The sequence below is a fragment of the Schistocerca cancellata genome, chromosome 5, assembly GCF_023864275.1.
Source record: "Schistocerca cancellata isolate TAMUIC-IGC-003103 chromosome 5, iqSchCanc2.1, whole genome shotgun sequence".
NCBI lineage: Eukaryota > Metazoa > Arthropoda > Insecta > Orthoptera > Acrididae > Schistocerca > Schistocerca cancellata.
The window spans coordinates 575,384,889-575,405,397 of record NC_064630.1 but is presented as its reverse complement, the minus strand read 5'-3'; the positions used below and the strand labels follow the sequence as shown (position 1 = coordinate 575,405,397).

General features: G+C 41.5%; 1 protein-coding gene across 1 annotated transcript in view; it reads left to right on the top strand.

The window, feature by feature from the left end:
• The window catches only part of LOC126188018 (facilitated trehalose transporter Tret1-like), a 112,116-nt gene that overhangs the window by 56,058 nt on the left and 35,549 nt on the right, over nt 1–20,509 (top strand). Inside the window, exon 2 of the mRNA XM_049929434.1 lies at nt 3,721–3,777. Coding sequence (XP_049785391.1) covers nt 3,726–3,777 — 52 coding nt within the window. The 5' untranslated portion in view covers nt 3,721–3,725. The remainder of the gene's footprint in view (nt 1–3,720; nt 3,778–20,509) is intronic.

The window sequence follows — 20,509 nt, the reverse complement described above, 5'->3', positions numbered from 1 at the left end:
TTGAGAAATAGAGTTTTGTGACCAGAATACTGGGGAATAATACGGTCTATTGGAATTCTAAATAAAACGAACCTGCTTTCAGAAAAAAATGTGTCGCATTACGTCGCATTACTTACTGAACTCCGCCGGCCGAAGTGGCCAAGCGGTTCTAGGCGCTGCAATCTGGAACCGCGCGACCGCTACGGTCGCAGGTTCGAATCCTGCCTCCGGCATGGATGTGTGTGCTGTCCTTAGGTTAGTTAGGTTTAAGTAGTTCTAAGTTCTAGGGGACTGATGACCACAGCAGTTAAGTCCCATAGTGCTCAGAGCCATTTGAACCACTATTTTACTGAACTCCCCTCGTAAGTAATGATGTAATCTAAAGGCCACGTACATCGATTTTTACTAATGTGCAGAGAACATGAATTAATTTTTATTCTAACGAGTATAGTGCACAACAAAAAACTACAAATTCACACAACAGCAGCTCAGTTGGAGAAAACATCGCTCCTAGATATACCAAAAAACGTTCGCTTGTCTTGCAAACTTCTGTGATCTCGTCGTTTTATGCTGTAGCTCCACGACAGTGCATTTCAGTGCAAACTATCAAAGTTTTCTCCCTCTGTCGTCCTTTTCCGTCAATGTCCCTCATTTAGAGATTATAACTGTCGAATTATTGGTGGGAGCAGGTTTGTTCTTGAAGAAGATCGTTTTGGAACTGTTTGCTCTTAGAAACGTCATGAGCTATTAGGATCCCTTCCGTCACGTTACTTCTTAATGAGTAGAGCTCCCGAATAATATTTATTTTTGGCCAGAAGGAGCATGACGTCGTTTACGGATCTTAACGTTGATATGTGTTCTCGTTGCATTTTTATTGGGGGAACACCCTCTCCCTGAAAAAGAACTATAATGATCTTCGCAAATTGAATACACAACCCATCTCGCAAGACAGACAGACGTATAAATTCAGCATTTGTTCGAAGAAAACCAGAGTACGTAACAGATATGAACCAGTAGCCAAAGCCATTTGTCACCAAAAAAATTTTACAATTTCATCGTTTATCGCTGTTCTCCTCGTAACTGATGATGCCGGATGACTCTGGTTTACAGAAACTGTCAGCAGCGTTGTACTTTCGCTTCAGGATATTTTTTTCTCTTGCGTCATGAAGTTGGCGGCGATAAAATACAGGGAGCAAAAGAAAATCTACAAACTGTACAGAAACCACATGGTAGTTATATAAGTCTAAAGGAATGAAAGGTATACAGTGGTTCAGAAGGGAGTGAGACCGGTTTATACCCTATCCCTGTTGCTGTTCAATCTATACACTGAGCTTGTAGTAAAGATAAAAAAATTGGGGTAAGAATTACAGTTCCGGGAAAAGAAATAATTTGCCGATGACATTGTAAGTCTCCCAGAGACAGCAACAGACTTGGAAGAGCAGTAGAACTGTACGGACAGTGTCTTGTATGGAGGATACAAGATGAAGATCAACAAAAGTAAAACAAGGATAATGATCTGTAGTCTAATTAAATCAGACGATTCTTAGGGAATTAGCCTAGTAAATGAAACACTTAAAGAAGTAGTTCGAGATTTGTTATTTGGGCAGCAAAATAACTGAAGATGCCGAAGTAGAGAGGATATAGAGATTTTAGACGAGCAATGCCAAGAAAAGCATTTGCGAAGAAGATAAATTTGGTAACATCTAGTGTAGATTTAAGTGTCAGGAGGTCTTCTCTGAAAGTATTTGTATGGAGTTTAGCCATGTATGAAAGTGAAACATGGACGATAAACAGTTTACACAAGAAGAGAATAGAAACTTTTGAAATGTGGTGCTACAAAAGAATGCTGAAGATTAGAAGAGTGTATCATGTAACTAACGAGGAGGCACAGGATACCACTGTGGAGAAAAGGAATTTGTGGTATAACCTGACTATGAGACGATATCGGCTGATAGGCCACATGTTGAGACATCAAGGCATCGTCAATTTAGTTTTGGAAGCAGTGTAAGGGTTAAAAATGTAGAGGGAGACCAAAAGATGAATACAGTAAGCGGATTCAGATGGATATAGGTTGCAGTAGTTAATCAGAGATGGACACCCTTGTTCAGGATAAGGTAGCATGGAGAAGTTGCATCAAATCAGTCTTTGGATTGAAGACTAGAACGACAACCTTATTACATAAAAACTTCTAAAATGATATAGAAGGTATTCATATACAGGGTGTTACAAAAAGGTACGGCCAAACTTTCAGGGAACATTCCTCACACACAAAGAAAGAAAATATGTTATGTGGACATGTATCCGGAAACGCTAACTTTCCATGTTAGAGCTCAGTTTATTACTTCTCTTCAAATCACATTAATCATGGAATGAAAACACACAGCAACAGAACGTACCAGCGTGACTTCAAACACTTTGTTCAACATGTCCTCCATTAGCGAGGATACATGCATCCACCCTCCGTCGCATGGAATCCCCGATGCGCTGATGCAGCCCTGGAGAATGGGGTATTGTATCACAGCCGTCCACAATACGAGCACGAAGAGTCTTTACATTTGGTACCGGGGTTGCGTAGACAAGAGCTTTCAAATGCCCCCATAAATGATAGTCAAGAGGGTTGAGGTCAGGAGAGCGTGGAGGCCATGGAATTGGTCCGCCTCGACCAATCCATCGGTCAGCGAATCTGTTGTTGAGAAGCGTACGAACACTTCGACTGAAATGTGCAGGAGCTCCATAGTGCATGAACCACATGTTGTGTCGTACTTGTAAAGGCACATGTTCTAGCAGCACAGGTAGAGTATCCCGTATGAAATCATGATAACGTGCTCCACTGAGCGTAGGTGGAAGAATAAACTAAAATGAGCTCTAACATGGAAATTAAGCGTTTCCGGACACATGTCCACACAACATCTTTTCTTTATTTGTGTGTGAGGAATGTTTCCTGAAAGTTTGGCCTTACCTTTTTGTAACACCCTGTATATCTACACGTTAACTGCCTGACAGCGAAATAAGGTCACAAATATCATACTAACTCTGCTTTATCCTTCTAAGAGCTTCAAATATAATCTTTTCACCCCGCACCGTCGATCACTGCAAGGGATTCACAAGTCGTTTAAGGGTACGCCATATTTTCTTTATTATTTCCAGTGTTTCAAAGGGCATTTGTAAGACAGTTGCAGAGGCTGTTCCTTGATTGTGAATAGGTTAAAAGAAAGTACACAGAACAGTTAACAGATTAGCAAACGCAGGGCCTCATGAGTTAAGTAAACTGTATAGCGCCAGAAAGAGTAAAACAAATCGCTTTTCCGTACCGGCCATTAGCGTTGTTTTTACTATAATCTGGTATTTCATGGTCTACGAACATCCTTCCTTTTTATCGAACTATTTCACCCCAAAGCAAAAAGAAAACATACCACATTTCAGTCAACACCGAAAATCTTTTGGTGGTAATTATGTTGAACAAACGGTGACACATCTTTACGCAGCTGAATTGGTAGTGAATGTCAAGTCTCCTTCCACTCCCTTCATTTAAGGAGGGCACCTAAAATGCTTCCGTCTTGTTATGTGCAATAATAATGTTTACAGTCACAGTTTCAAAAACATATTGTTTTGAAGAACTACAATCTTCACAACGCCCACCACGAATCCTGCAAGATCAGAGGAACTCATTTAGAGTGTTGTTAAGCTTGTTCTTGTTACTTTCTTCTTGCACTGTGTCTCAATTCCGCTTTTTCTCAACAGGAAAGATGCGGATACTGTTCGTCACCACAAACCTGCAGTACCTCGCTGCCTTCTGGGGTGAGTTTACCACTTTTAATCTTCTTCTGCAAGTATGGCTACACGGAATGTTAAGTTTATAATCGCAAGTTACAGCAACACTATTGTTTGGAGCAAGTGAAACACCAAGACCGAGAGATGTTATTGCAATGAAATTTATTCCACCGATTAGGGACATGAGACTACACAAATGATTTTTTTTAGCACTACGGACGTGTAAAGGCGCTGAAATTGTGGAAATTCAGTTCGGAGTAGCGCTACGACGTGCTGCTACCAGAGTCACTGACGTCGTGGCATGAAATCAAAGAGCGCCTGGATATGCTGCTGGAGACTACTCTGCCACTCGGTTGTAGGCGCGTCTTACCGTACAAGTTGCCCACCGACCGTATCCCAGACATGTTCGACAGGTGATCTGTCAGGCAAATGGGCAGAACAGGGAAGCAGTGGCTCCCGCTGTCCGAAAAAGGCTCGCACTTTCCTCGCCGCAAGCAGCTTAGCGTTATCCTGCTGAAATACGGTATGTGGCACGGCCTGCAAGAGGGCACTGCCTCAGGCTGCAAAACCTCCCCGATGTAGCGGTAGCAGTTCATATTGCTCTCAAGAGGCGAGATCGCATGTTATGGGCAATGATGCCCCAAAACACCACACATGGCGTTTGACCGCTATGCTGCTCAACAGTACACTGTGGTGGCGTCGAACGAGTATGCGGCGATCACTGTAGGACAAGCTGAAGCGGGACTCGTGCGAAAACTGTGGTGTCACCGCCAGACACCACACTTGCTAGGTGGTAGCCTTTAAATCGGCCGCGGTCCGTTAGCATACGTCGGACCCGCGTGTCGCCACTATCAGTGATTGCAGACCGAGCTCCGCCACACGGCAGGTCTAGAGAGACTTCCTAGCACTCGCCTCAGTTGCACAGCCGACTTCGCTAGCGATGGTTCACTGACAAATTACGCTCTCATTTGCCGAGACGATAGTTAGCATAGCCTTCAGCTACGTCATTTGCTACGACCTAGCAAGGCGCCATTACCAGTTACATGTACCGTCAAGAGCAATGTTCACCATTTATGGATTAAAGTTAAGTATTCCAACAGCGCCCGCATCTCGTGGTCGTGCGGTAGCGTTCTCGCTTCCCACGCCCGGGTTCCCGGGTTCGATTCCCGGCGGGGTCAGGGATTTTCTCTGCCTCGTGATGGGTGGGTGTTGTGTGCTGTCCTTAGGTTAGTTAGGTTTAAGTAGTTCTAAGTTCTAGGGGACTGATGACCATAGATGTTAAGTCCCATAGTGCTCAGAGCCATTTTTTATTCCAACAGCTACGTCCTTTTTTGCTAAAGTCTAACTTCCTTGTCCTGTTCCAGACCTCACGCCAGCCTGCGTGAGCTAAAACGCGTGCCTTTCGGCTTCCTCTCATAGTGGGTTGGCTCTCTTGCCAATCCACAACAAAAACACTACATTTTGCCACTCAGCAAGCCAGCGTCGGCGTTCACGTGGCCATTGCAGTCTGCTACGTTGTTGGATTCTATTTAGTGGAAGACGACGCAATCGCATGCGTGCTTCTGCAGAAGACGGCATCAAACCCATCAACGCGGACATGACCACACACGTAAGATTGCTCCAACGTTGGGCTAACACCGTGTACGAAGCTGTTCGGTGCAACAACATGGCGGTCATCTCGCGCTGTGGTTACCTTGTGTCGTCCAGTACCCTGTCGATGCTGTGTACGGCCTTACTCTCTCCACTGGTTCTCCATACGTCTCACTGTTAAAACAGCGTGCCCTCTACAGGCATCAGTGTCACGGAACGACTAGGGACCGATGACCTCAGCAGTTTCAGTTTGATCCCTTAGGAATTCACACACACACACACACACACACACACACACACACACACACACACACACACACGGAACGACAGACCTCCCTCCTGCAGACCAATCATTCTGCCCCAGTGGCGCTTGGTTACACGTTTCCACTTCGTGTGACGGCCCCGCACCGACTGAGCGTTGCGTAACACTGAAGTGCAGTCACAAAAAAGAGGACGTTGTTGGGTCTATATGCACATCACCCCTCTCTGTCATTTAAATCACCCTTTATGGTTACGCTGTCTACACGTTTCCTGACCGTGGGCTGTTGAGACCGTTACTTCTGAGAGTTTCACATTTTACCAACAGTAGTGAACAACAAAAATAAGTCGCCGTGAAAATATAGTCTAGTTCATCCTAACAGGCTGAAGTAATTCCTCAAACCTCAGTAACCGATGCAGTTTACCGAGGTAGTCGTACGACATTGCTGATGTTAGAGACAACACTGTGTAACAACATTTGCCAAGGCAACTGCTGTAGGGCGGACAGATGCACTTATCTCGTCTCTGGCGCTTTGTGTCGGCTCCACGATTTTAGTCACCAGATCAAGCTTGTGATTTCAGTGGAATAGAACTCAAGCTAAGCAGTCAGAATAGTACTATCCAGTAAGTAACTTCTGTTTTCATGATTCATGGGAAGAAGGTGGGTTGGCAGTAGATGGTAAGCAGTAGACGCTGGAGGACGATTGGGGGAACAGACACATTGAGTCTCGCAGTAGGTCAATGTGCTAAGAGATGCTGTAGCGAGAGAACGACATTGCTTCTTGTTCGTCTACAGTAACAGTTCAAAAAGGCATTGCTATAGAAAATAAAAAAAAATTAAAAATGCCAACTATGGAATATATTCCATAATACGTGAAATCTCAAGGCTGTTGACTAGGGTTGCCAAGTTCTCAAACTGAAAAAGACGGGAATTTTTGAAATGATGAAAAAATAATCCCATCGTGGCATTATTGGCATGTTTTACCTTCAGTAGACTCTTACATCCAAACTATACAGAAGTAATGAGTTTTTCCCGAAGCGTTTACGCATTGAAACTTCTTTTACAAAACAAAACGAAAATTAATCAGAATTCGTCACTGTACATGGTGCTTAAAAATATTTAATTAAAACTACTTTCATAAAATTATAGCACTATACATGTTTAAAAAATTCTCTATAAGAAATTCAGTCTTAATAATTCCGAAAGAACTTCTGTTTCTTACATCAGTCCATTTGTTACTCGTCACTGAAAACGCCATTTCAGTTGGGATTTGGATCCCAGAGTGCTTATTACATCACGCAATACTTTTTTCAAATTTGTCACATCCATTCCTTTGTTCTTACGTGCACAAAAAACACACACTTCTGGCAAACATTACCAACAAGATTAACTTCATAATGCAAAATTTCTCTGATACACTTAACCTTAAAACATGTTCAAAATACCCTATAAGTCACTGAATTTAATTTCTTTGTTAAGGAAAGAGGCGGAAAATTATTAATAGGCATATTTTGCTTAATTATGAAATTCTGATTTAAGTAAGAGTGCAAATGTGTTATAGAATTCAAATGAAATTATTTTCTGTCACTTTCTTAATGTTACTACGTAACATATTCATAGCCATGTATGTTGTAGTTTCAAAATTTATCATCCATTCTTTAGCATATTTTATCAAGGAGAGCCATTAGTGCGCTGACAGTTTCCATGATAAATCAGAGTTTTCTATCACCTTAGAAGTCTGGAGGCGAATGTTATTTATCAATATGAGACAAAATGATGAAATAAACTGTAAGATTCAAATCTTTTTCAAGGTCATCACCATTGAATTATGTCTGTAGACCCTTAGGACAATCTTTAACACTTCTCAAATAACTTTCAGTGGCTTCTCAGTCAGATGAAACTCAATCTACTTCATGTGGAGTGACCTATCTTGGGGGTACATGTCTCAATATTTCAGGCCACTCTAAATCAACAAACGTAAAAAAAAGTCTGTATTACATCTGTATTTCCGCTGAATATGCAAAGTAACTATTTTGCTTTAAAATTCTTAATCCAGTATGCACATCCAATGCACCTGTATGATGTATGTATTTATTTAAAATGTTATTTTAGCAGTTTGCTTTTAATATGCTAGCATTGTTGTTACTAAAGAGTTTCATTACTGAATTATGTTTACTGTAATCAACATTGACATTATCTGCACAAAATGGGGATACTTTACCAAAACTCCCTTGAACTGAACGCTTAAGTAGATTATATATACTATTTGCAGTCTCATCCCTTTGTTAAAAGAAATCCAAAAGTTTATTTTGAACTTCTTCCAAAGGTTCAAAATATCTTACCACAATGGGGAACATTATGCGGTTTTTGCGATTTCAAGCATCTGATGCTACGGAAAAGAATGCTTATAACGTAAATGGACCTCTAAGAATGTTTACAAAATCCTTTGGTTTCATAAGACCACATCCCACTTCACAAGCTACATCAGAACGGTTGAGTACTTCTTTAAACAGTTTATTTTCACAGTCTGTGCTGTAATAGCTTACATCATACTTCACAGTATGATAAATTGTAGTTTCTTCAGCAGCCATGATTTTAACACTTAATGGTGACGTGCTGCCAGTATTCAAAAATTTGTTGACATTACTGCTTCTCGTTGAATCTCGGTCTTAGTTTCTATGACCACAAAAGTTTAGGACTTAATATTATTAACTTGCTTTATCTTACAGGCTTTCATAAATTCTTTAACTTTAACTAAAAATTAATATAATTGTTGTGTTTTACCAGTCTACCAATATACACTAAAGTGCATGTGTATTGAAATACATAGGTGTGTGAAGAGGCAGAATACGGCGCTGCGGCCGGCAACGCCTACATAAGACAACAAGTGTCTGATGCAGTTGTTAGATCGGTTATTGCTACTACAATGGTAGGTTATCAAGATCTAAGTGAGTTTGAATGTGGTGTTACAGTCGGCGCACGAGCGATGGGATACAGCAACTCCGAGGCAGCGATGAAGTGGGGATTTTCCCGTACGACCATTTCACGTGTGTCCCGTGTATATAAGGAATCTGCTAAAACATCAAATCTCCGACATCGTTGCTGCCGGAAAAAGATCTTGCAATAACGGGACCAACAACGAATGAAGAGAATTGTTCAATGTGATAGAAGGACAACCCTTTTGTAAATTGCTGCAGATTTCAATGCTGGCCCATCAACAAGTGCCAGCATGCGAGCTATTCAACGAAACAGTATTGAGATGGGATCGTGTACACTTTTTGAGTGTACGACACAAAGCTTTACACCTTGCCTGGGCCCGCCAACACCGACATTGGACTGTTGATGACTGGAAACATGCTGCTTGGTCTGACGAGTCTCGTTTCATGTTGTATCGAGCGGATGGATGTGTATGGGTATGGAGACAACCTCATGAATTCACGGACTCTGCATGTCAGCATATACCCCTACCACTACTATTGTAATTTAGTATGCTTTTAACTAAACAACAGAAAACCTGTTTCTATGTTGCCACGTATAACCCTCTCACCAAATTTAGTTCAGTTTGCAAATAAAGTATACTATGGGGGGGGGGGGGATAGTCCTGTTAATAGGAAAATGCTAATCAATAGAGTTACCCCTTTTACTGGATTTGACCGTTTGTTCTGTCTAATAGGTAAGTAAATCAGACTATTCAGTTCTTTTCCTAAGATCTTACCCAGCGGTTAGAAAGAAATGCCTTATGAATAGTATTATATTGAAGCTAGAACAACTCAGTTCCAAGTTCATATAGTGGTTTAAAGCCTGGACTAACGGTCGCCAGCCTATCTAGGCAATGAAACAGTGAAGTATTGGATAAGCAGAAGTATGAATTTTGCCTACTTTCTTGCTAGTATTTAAGTTGCTTCTTCAAGTAAATACTACTCCACGGAAACAATGTTGGTGCAGACACTGGGATTTCTTTTTTGACTACTACACCATTATGCATTACGTTATTAAATGAGAAAAATCCAAGTAGATAACGTCAAGCAAGCTAAAAAATTGGCCAGGGCGGGAACCTATAGAAAAGCACTTTTCATAACCAAAAAACTTAAATATTCAAATACTTAGATACTGAAGCACATGCCTTTTATATTGAACGTTTCACGTCAAGGAAACCTCTTTCTTACTGGAATTTACTTTAAAAAACTATTACTCTTTACACAAAAACAATTTAAATGGTGCCACTTTATATTAACTTGGCACTTCATAAGTCTGTAAAACAGGGTAGTCGGATTAATCAAACACCAGGAAGAAACCCAATATAGGTGTATGATTAGGATGAAATAATAGGGTAAACCAGTTTCTTTAAAGTTCAAGAATGATTATTCACTAATAAAACACAGTTTAAATTAACGGTTAACGCTGTACAAAAGTAGAATAAAAAAAAATCTTATCTGTTGGCTGCAGGCTTGGATGTGGCAGTTACACTATCCATAGTATGGTCTACAAGTATCTTGCTGTATGGACTCAGTTTCTTTTCTTGGCGTAGTTCAATTTCACATACAGTAGCCCAACAACTCGCAACTATGCCATAAGCTATTTGCAGCGTTCATCCGAGGCATTTTTGTGCACATTTGCGGGAGAGGCACCTCCTGCTTCACAAGGGTGTTGCCACAATCACTGCTGCCTACAGACTGTGTGACTTACTTCTTGCGCTTGCTTTAGGTAGCGCGCCAATTCGCCCTTGCTGCCTTTTCCACTCCCCTGAACCACTTTCGTTTCGAACAATAGCACACTGGCTTTTACATAACACCTATTTCTTACATTGTTCCTACGGGTGACCATTTCTTACAATAGTCAAATTTGCATCAACATGAACAGTTTATGCAGAAAAATATTTTTAACTACAAAATGTCATCAGAAAATTATTTAACATAATAAACAATTTATGTAGCATTTTACATGTATTACTTACATACAAAGAACTTCAACCTCCAGTATAGCACACTTTACATATACAGAAAATATAGTACCAATATGCGAAAATTTTAAAGCAAAAAAATATATAAAAAATTGGATGAACAAATAAGCAGAGGGCGGTTCAAGTTGGTGGAGGCCCTGTAATGGTGTGGGTATGTGCAGTTGGAGTGATATGGGACTCCTGATACGTATAGACACGACTCTGGCAGTTTGCAAGTACGTGAACAAATGGTTCAAATGGCTCTGAGCACTATGGGACTTAACATCTGAGGTCATAAGTCCCCTAGAACTTAGAACTACTTAAACCTAACTAACCTAAGGACATCACACACATCCATGTCCGAGGCAGGATTCGAACCTGCGACCGTAGCAGTTGCGCGGTTCCGGACTGAGCGCCTAGAACCGCGAGACCACCGCGGCCGGCCGTACGTGAACATCCTGACTGATTACCTACTTGTCCACTGTGCATTCCGCTGGACTTGGGCAATTCCATCAGGATAATGCGACGACACCCTATACCTCCAGAATTGCTACAGAGCTGTTCCAGAAACATTCTTCTGCGTTTAAACACTTCCGCTGGCCACCAAACTTCCCTGTCATGAACATTATTGAGCATATCTGGGATGTTTGCAACGTGCTGTTCGGAGGAGATCTCCACCCCCTCGTTTTCATACGGATTTATGGACAGACCTGCAGAATTCATGGTGTTAGTCCCCTCCCGCACTACTTCAGACATTAGTCGAGTCCATGCCACGTCGGTTGCGGCACTTCTGCGTGCTCGCGGGGGACCCTACACGATTTTAGGCACGTGCACCAGTCTTCTTTCGCTCTACAGTGTAATAAATATTACTTTGCCTCTTGTTAATGCACGCTACAAACCATCTATTGCCCCTCCAAGGGCTATGCTGAATTCGCTTCTGCACAAAGAACAAAAAGCTTTAGTCATTTTTTACTGCTAGTAGGGCAGATACAAGGACATGTAGTGAGTCTTCTTCTTTGGTAGTCTCTTCGAGTGATCCTCGTCTTCACTTTCCCTGCTCGTGGTGAAACAGATGTACCGGTACTAATCACAATACAAACTGCACACTGAACTGACATTGAGGTGCTTGTCTACACTCTACCGAAGCACGCAACGAAAGCTTCAAGCTTACTAACATGAAAAATAGAGAATTCAGATACGATAAACTGGAAATATTTGTATAAAGATAGTATCTGTTCTTTCAGACATGTCCGAAAGAACAGATGCCATTGGTGACCTTGCAGCTCTCGAAGAATGAAATTACAGTGAAATCCAGACCATTAGCTGCTTACAGGCGTTGATAAATATCAACGGGGACAGTTGAAAATGTGTGCCCCGACCGGGACTGGATCCCAGGATCTCCTGCTTACGTGGAAAACGTTCTATGTTTGGTTTGGAAACGACAATCTTCGAATGATACGGAAATGTGAGCATTAATAAATAAATAAATCAACGGGGACAGTTAGAAATGTGTGCCCCGACCGGGACTGGAACCCAGGATCTCCTGCTTACATGGAAAATGGTCTGTGTTTGGTTTGGAAACGACAATCTTCGAATGATACGGAAATGTGAGCATTAATAAATAAATAAATCTTTATGAAACACAAGAGAAAACATTACAAAATACGTGAGATAGGTAAAAGATGGGAAAGCCGCTGAAATAAGCTAGACTTGTCGAAAATACGGAAAACAGCAAAAAATGCTGATAAAATACTGGAGACCCAGTGAAATATGGGAGAGCAGGCAACCCCACTATTGACATTAATCGAAAAATTTCTGCTACATGCAGACTGAATCTCACGGATGAAGATGATGTAAATCAATGGCGTCATTTGATTAAAACTTTAAAGTTGTGTGTCGATTTGTTGTGTGGGCAGTGTGTCCTATACGTGCATAATGATACGACACTGCTACCAAAATACTGTTGCTTATTATATCTGAATAGTGCAATGTCGTTAGCCAAATTTTCGTTAAACAACACACAGCAAACTTTTAATTCTAGGTGAAATCGACACAACTCTCCCTAGACAATAAGCAAATCTGTAATCACACAAGACGACCAAGTGTATAGCTCGTTACCCTCTCTAAATAATAACACATCATGCACAATGATAATATTTTCGCAGTGAGAATAACAAGCTTAGGTGTACAGCAGGTTAAATTGTTACCAGCCCTTTCCCCATGGTTCAGCCACGTATGCGTTCATCATATGAGCACACCTCCTCCTGCCACTCTGTTTGTCCACCTCTTCCTCCCCACTATATCTGTATCTATCCTCCTCCCCACTTCTCTGTCTCTCTTCGTTTCCTCCTCGCCCTCTCTTGGTCGATTTCCTCCGCCTTCTCTCCTGGACCATATCTTCCTTCTTCCTACCCTCTGTCTTTCAGTCTCTGCCATCCCCTGTTCCTTTTCCACCCGCTCACTACCCCTCTACACCTTCCACCTGCCTCTTGCATCCTCCCATCTCTCTGTCCATTTTCTCTTCCCTCTTTCTGTCCATCCCCTCTTCTACCTATCGCAATGTGTTCGCAATTCTCAGTGGCATTTGTAACACTTGCTTTACAGTTCAATGAAAAAAAGGTGATACTACTCCCACAACATGCCTGTCATGTAGAGCAGGCAACACATCAGTGACTTGAAAACGATTTATTTGCCTCTGATGCACAGGCCGTATGCAAAGCAGATATATAAAGCACGTCTATACTATTCCAACACAACTCGCCTGCCATGCAGGGCAGCCTACATGTCGGGGCCTAGAAGATCGTTTCTTGTCCCTTACACTCTGAGACATTAAGAAAGCTAAAATAACCATTCATAACAAGCGATCCAATCCTTTGCCTACTGGTGTTACATTTCTGCACAACAATGCCTGGCCATGCTCTGCCCCGCAAACACAAGAATTATCTTGTCGGTTCAAATGGGACCTTTTGAACATTCACTCTACAGCCCACACTTTGCGCTTAATTCCTAACCCTTTGACTCCTTCGAAATCATGACGCTGGCTATCTGCAACTTTGTGGGTCAAAATTTTATGCAACGGGACTTTTTCAACTCGTTAAGAGAAATGATCAATATTTATATGTATGGTGATTATATACAGAAGTAATATAAAGCTGTATTTCTAAGCTCTCTCGAGTACGTTTGTTTTAACTAATCCCCAATCTTATTTATAGCCTAACAGATAACTATGGTAATTCTAGCCCGACTGATTTAGAAACTGTCACCTTTGGGAACAGGGCTGACAATGTTACTGGGAAAAGGGCTGACAGTGTTTCGCTCGTCGTTGGTATGACGGATAATGGCAAAGCTCAAGTGTCCGGCACCTCAATGTAGCTGTGTTACTTAGAGGCCGCCGATAGGTATCTAACATTACTTTCGGAGTTTGCTGAAGATATAAGTTTACAGTTCATATGCACGTCCTTATTTATTATTACTTTTAGAATATTTAGGAATTGGCAATATTTTACGTTTGATAATGACAGGGCGAGTATTTCGTAGATTACACTTTTTTTCTGCCGAGTGACAAGATGTAAGTGTTCGAAGAAACTTGCACATTTTCGCATTTTATACAAACATATCTCTGTCGTATACAAGAAGGTCCCCTGCAGGGGAAAACCTACATTAGTAATTACCACAAATGGATATCTATGCCTGTACCGTTGAGTTATAAGAAGTGCATTATCTTCGCACTCGCGCTAATACTTATCTTGCCTTCTTGTCCGCCACTTTGATGCCATCTTAAGAGACCAAACCAAGCCATCAACAGCACAGGCACCTGGTAAAAGTCTTGGAAAATTATATGAGCATTCTGTCATAAAGTATGATCACGCAAAAACGCACTTTAAACTAGTTTATGATGGTATTCTCTATATTTCTTGATTGGCCGGCATTTGAGGCTACTTTATGATGGTACTTTGTTTCTGGGGGATGATCAAGTCGAGTGTCATAATCAATCACCACACAACAAATGGCTGGAAATGAGTGATTTGAAGCGGCGAATCACACTAGGCTGTGAGGCAATCCGATGGAAGAGTTTGGGTTTGGCGAATGCCTGTAGAACATTACCTGCCATTATGTGTTGTACCAACAGAGAAGTACAGAGGAGATGGTGTTACGGTATGGGGGTGCTTTCCGAGGTTCGGGTGTGGTCGCCTTATTGAGTTTAAGAAACCGCTAAATGCGGAAGGGTATGAACACATTTTACAGGCTTGTGTACTACGTACAGTAGAGAAACAGTTTGGAGATAATTTGTATCAACTTGACATTCCACACTATCATAAAGCAGCATCTGTGAGGCTATGGTTTGTGGACAATAAAATTCCTGAAATGGATTTACCTGCCAGGGTCCCAAACTGGATCCAGTGGAAGACCTTTGGGATGAATTACAATGCAAGCTTGCTTCCAGCGTTGAACATCACTACTTTTTTTGGTTTCGGCTCTTGCATGAGAATGGCCTGCTATTCGTCTAAAGATATCCAGATATCATCATATTTCAAGGCATTTCAAAGACAAAGGGCTGACGCACCACATATTAAAATCCACTTACAGGGTGAAAGTTATCTAAATAAATAAAAATATAACCTGAAGTACTCTGCTTCTGATTGTTACGCCTGAGCTGTGATAATAAATCAACTGACGTATCGTGAAAGCAAAGCTGTACTGTAATACTAATTAACTGTCGCAATGAAAAGGGAAGAAGTTAGCAATCTCACTGCAAGAATTTTGAACAGTATAAGCTGCCTAAATAATTCACTTGGACATGAAACCTAGAGTAATTGGCTTTGCAAAATTTGTCACAAAAACTGTCTCTGAATAACTTGAGTTGGCCCTGATTGAATAAACAAAAAAATCGTAATCTTTTCTCCTCACCTCTATTCTGCGCAAATCTGGATAACCCGTTGTAGTACTGCTCTGTCTTGCGCGCCGCTATGCCAAAGCTGGAGATTACTGTATCTACTCAGAGACACTCGAGAGGTGCAATGAGTTCTCTGTTGATTGCAAATCGAGCATACTTGGTTGGATCATCCATTAAAAAGAATGGCAAGAGAAAGGTTTTTAGGAAAATTTTTTTTTATACTGAGAAAATGTGCTCAAGACAGACTTTAAATTTAATTAACTTCTCAACATCCAAACAATACACTTTCCTATCTCTCAAATCTAACAAATTTCAATACAATAACTAAGTTCGTTCGATGGCGCATCAATAGTGAAAAAAATAACGTCATTATTGTATATGATCTGAGGCTTTCCCGGCGAATGTGCTGTATCCAAGATTCTCGAGTGTCCAGCAGTATCCGATCGTCGAACTTCCAGCACCACCTGATGATGGCGGAACGGTTATTCGCCGAAATATCGTGGAACTTCGACGATCGGATCCGGCTGGACACCCGAGAACCTTGGATACATCATTATTGTATTTACCTGGCATTCTATTAGATTTCTTCCTTCACAAATCAGTTTCACAATCATGTTGACTGAACAAAATGGTAAACTCAGACATTAAATATGAATCATAGCTTAGTCACTGACGCTAGTTAACATTATCAACCTAACTGTAATACACCTGAACTTCGACTCTCTCTCTGCCAAAGCTATATAGACATTGTCTGCTCCCTTGCGCCCTCGCGCAGTTCAGAGATACTTAACTTCTGCGATGCAGCTTACAACATCGCTGCTTGCTCACAATCGATTCAGGTACCAAAAATTCGTATAACAAAATAATACATGACACGTATCATTACCCCGCAGTCCGGTGGACCAAAATTTCACAGCCGAGATGATGTCAGTGACATTGCTGAGACTGGGAATTTTTACTTTACAAAAACAATATTCTGATAGAAAGATGTAGAAAGGTGAATACAAAAGTTTAAAGATACAATACGAGTACACAAGTAATGATAAAACTATACATGATAGAAAATAAGTACAAATTATTACTGGACATAAACAGTTGCGTAACTGAAAATAAGTACAAATCATTGCTTGGCATAAACAGTTGCATAACTGAAAATAGGTACAAATCATTTCTTGACATAAACATTTTGTTACAAGTCACTGTAGTGCACACTACATTACATGAGTCGACTCTTAGTACAGAGAACCGATAGAATAATATATGCACTGCACATAGTAGTGTCCGAAGTGCAAAGAAAGTATTTATCATCACTCGAGGTTGTGGCACAAAAAAGTGTCCTAATAGCAGCAAAACTTGTAAATAACTGCCAACCATAAGTGCATAGGTGAACTATATTACACATTGAGGGAACGTCTTGCAGTCCCACAGTCAATGACAGTATACATATTATTTGGAAAGCACACTGAGACAAACTTGCACAACCAGTTGCACTGTCATTAGAAGCACTCGGTACAATCGACCAATGAAGAACAATTTTGCAGTCCCACTGGCACCAACATCTGGAGTATTTGATATTGGCAGTAATGAGAAGGTGGCAAGCTCAGAATGTGTAAAAAAAAAAATAGTCCATCCACACTGTAGCAACAACCTAACTACTCATTACAAACATGCATCCACGAGACCTCCACAGTACATACAGTCTTAAGTGAAGTACAGGCTAATCACAAGCCAAGGTATAACCAAATATGAGAGTTAATAGTGACTCCCAATGAAAATTTTCAATATCTGTGCAGAGCGCAAATAAAGTACAAATGCCTCATATAAAACAAGAGGGTATGTTCAGGCAGTGAAATACAATGGTGAACTAGTATACATATTGCATCGAGATACAAGATGAGAAAGATATAACCTTAAAGAACAAAAAACAATACCAGAATGCAGGACATCTGAACACTGACGAAATGGCTCAACTAAGCAAATAATCAAGGTAGCAATGTCAGCAAGGAAAGAGTATATATAAAATCCAATATATCATAATAGCCGGCCGTGGTGGCCAAGCGGTTAAAGGCGCTACAGTCTGGAACCGCGCGGCCGCTACGGTCGCAGGTTCGAATCCTGCCTCGGGCATGGATGTGTGTGATGTCCTTAGGTTAGTTAGGTTTAAGTAGTTCTAAGTTCTAGGGGACTGATGACCTTAGAAGTTAAGTCCCATAGTGCTCAGAGCCATTTGAACCATATATCATAATACAGACAAATGGGATGGAAACACCCCGTTACATTCAATGGAATGTGCAAACTTAGTTGCAGTATGACCAGAATCATTGTATGCAACTGCTGTCTACTTCCTATAATTACATAGTAAGGTTTTTTGAAGTAGGTGGAAATAATCGTACCGTCAGCCGTCAGCTGACATTCCCTGGACTAACCCTATATTTTTCACATCCATTATATTAGTGTGGTATTCTGGATATACTAAATATCTCCAGTAGTTTCCAGTATTTAATTATATTAGTGTGGTATTCTGGATTTACTAAATATCTCCAGTAGTTTCCAGTATTTAACCTGTATGCCCCTGCCGCTGCCGCCTATGCACCACCTCGAGCTCCTTTGCAAGCACCTCCCGTTCTGCTTTATTCCGCCTTACTGTAGCCCCATCATTCATCTAATTACAGAAGTCTTGGGACTAAGATCCCAATTTGCCCGCCGTCCCACCTAGTACACATACGTAAAACTTCTTTTGCCTTGGAAGAAATGTGCTTTCTATGAGAGGTCCACATTCGTTTTGCATCCAGTGTGATCCCTAGATCGCCGGCCGGTGTGGCCGAGCGGTTCTAGGCCCTTCAGCCGGAACCGCGCTGCTGCTACGGTAGCAGGTTCGAATCCTGCCTCGGGCATGGATGTGTGTGATGTCCTTATGTTAATCAGGTTTAAGTAGTTCTAAGTCTAGGGGACTGATGACCTCAGATGTTAAGTCCCATAGTGCCTAGAGCCATTTGAAACTCACTCTGAAGAGTCGCCATAGGAGTTTGATCAACACCTCTACTGCTTGTTGCAACGGAGCCATAAAGATACCAACTGGACGTGGTGACTTGAATGGTTGCTCCTGAACTCTACACATTCCTTGGTAGATTCCCAACTCTTCCATTGGTTACCCGTGAAACAAGTACCTCACAGGGCTTGAATCTTGATCTGAATCATCCGCCAATGTGGACTAGGGGAAGTGAGTCTTGAGGAGCACTTCCTGCATTTCATGTGTTAACCAAGTATATTCAGGATCCGCCCTACTTAGTAGGCCTCCTGGACTTGTTGGTATCGTAGTGAGTGTTTTGTGAAATCTACCTCTGGCAACTGTTTTCCAGAATGAGTGTTCCGCTTACAAGGTTGTATTTAGAAAAGAACTCCCGATATTGTGATCATTGTCCTTTTCTTCTTGCAAAGTTAAACAACCTTCTTACTTGCTTTCTTTGCAATTAAAGACTATTATTCCATCGTTCACTTTCGTGCAATTCTTGGTGACTGCAGAGTTTTTTTTAAATATGACGTCATGATGCCATCCGTTACTTCATCTGCCATTTTCTGTAAGTCAACTGCACTTCATATCGAAGTTTTAACTTCAGATATAGACGATTTAGATTTTTTGTAGATGTCTTCCTTGGATTATTATAACCCATGGTCTGTTTTAACACCAATTTCTACCATAAATTAAATATAACTGTGGTCAGACAAGGAGGGTTCCTCTGCAACATGCCATTGTTTCGCATAACGACTCATGAAGATGTTCCCGAAAGTTATGTGAATTACTTCTTCATTTGTTCTATTCCTGAAGGTAGGTTTATTAGCCACATTCAAGATCTGTAGGCTACTCCCCAACAGGTATTCAAGTAGGTACTCATCTCTGTTGTTGGTGTCACTGATTCGTCATGCCAGGTTGTGGGCACTGGTATCACAACTAGCGAGCAGTTGTTCGTTCAGCTGTAAGCAATTGTCTATCAGTCTGCTTTCGTCCTAGGATGGAGTAATACCGTCCTTGTAATAAAGGCATACTGAAGCCAATATCACTTTCCTCGCTCTCCCTTCCTCACACTGCTTCATTTTGATGATCACTACACTCATAAAACAATAGTTCGCGATCGGCATGAACGAAATTCCATTTTTAAGATAAATGCATTTTCTCACCTCCACCCTCTCCAAGGCCTGATATGCCACCTTTATACACGTTGGAGTCTTGGATCAAGGCCACGTTCACTTCCTTTCTTCCCTGAAACCAACGAGAACCCTAAATACAGGTTTAAGTCTTGCATTGTTGTTGCCTTAAGGGATGTTTCCCCAACTTCCTTCACAAGACGTTGGCTGTCAGTTCCTACCTTTTGGTCAATGATCCTCCAGTTCTCTGCCGAGACTTTGAGGTTCTTCTCTAACAGAGTCTCTGGGGGACAATCCTTCTGTAGTTTTGGAACCCAGATTGAGATTTTAACGGTCTTGAATAACACCACTGCTTTCCTGACCAACTTTGCTTCATTGTATGAAAATATTTTGGCACCACCGCCTTCAGTCGACCCACTGTCCCCATCCCCTAACAAAGAAAGATCAGAGCACCTGTATTCTGAAAGATCTTGCTGAATTTGGAGCCTTGATTTGTGTCCGCTCCAGTTTTTCCAGAGGGGGTCGTCTCCACTAGCTCCTCCTGCTGTGAGGCGATTCTAATAAGATGAAAGTCTTTTAGAGAACTCATATTTTAAAAAAGGAGGCTTCAGTACTACAGGTCTGCTTCACTTTTTCCTTCCTTGGCTTTTTCTGGCTGCGTTTGGCCTGTGAACTGCGAGTAACAGACTCCTCGCTCCTTTCTTACTACTTGCTTTAAAAATACACTCCTGGAAATGGAAAAAAGAACACATTGACACCGGTGTGTCAGACCCACCATACTTGCTCCGGACACTGCGAGAGGGCTGTACAAGCAATGATCACACGCACGGCACAGCGGACACACCAGGAACCGCGGTGTTGGCCGTCGAATGGCGCTAGCTGCGCAGCATTTGTGCACCGCCGCCGTCAGTATCAGCCAGTTTGCCGTGGCATA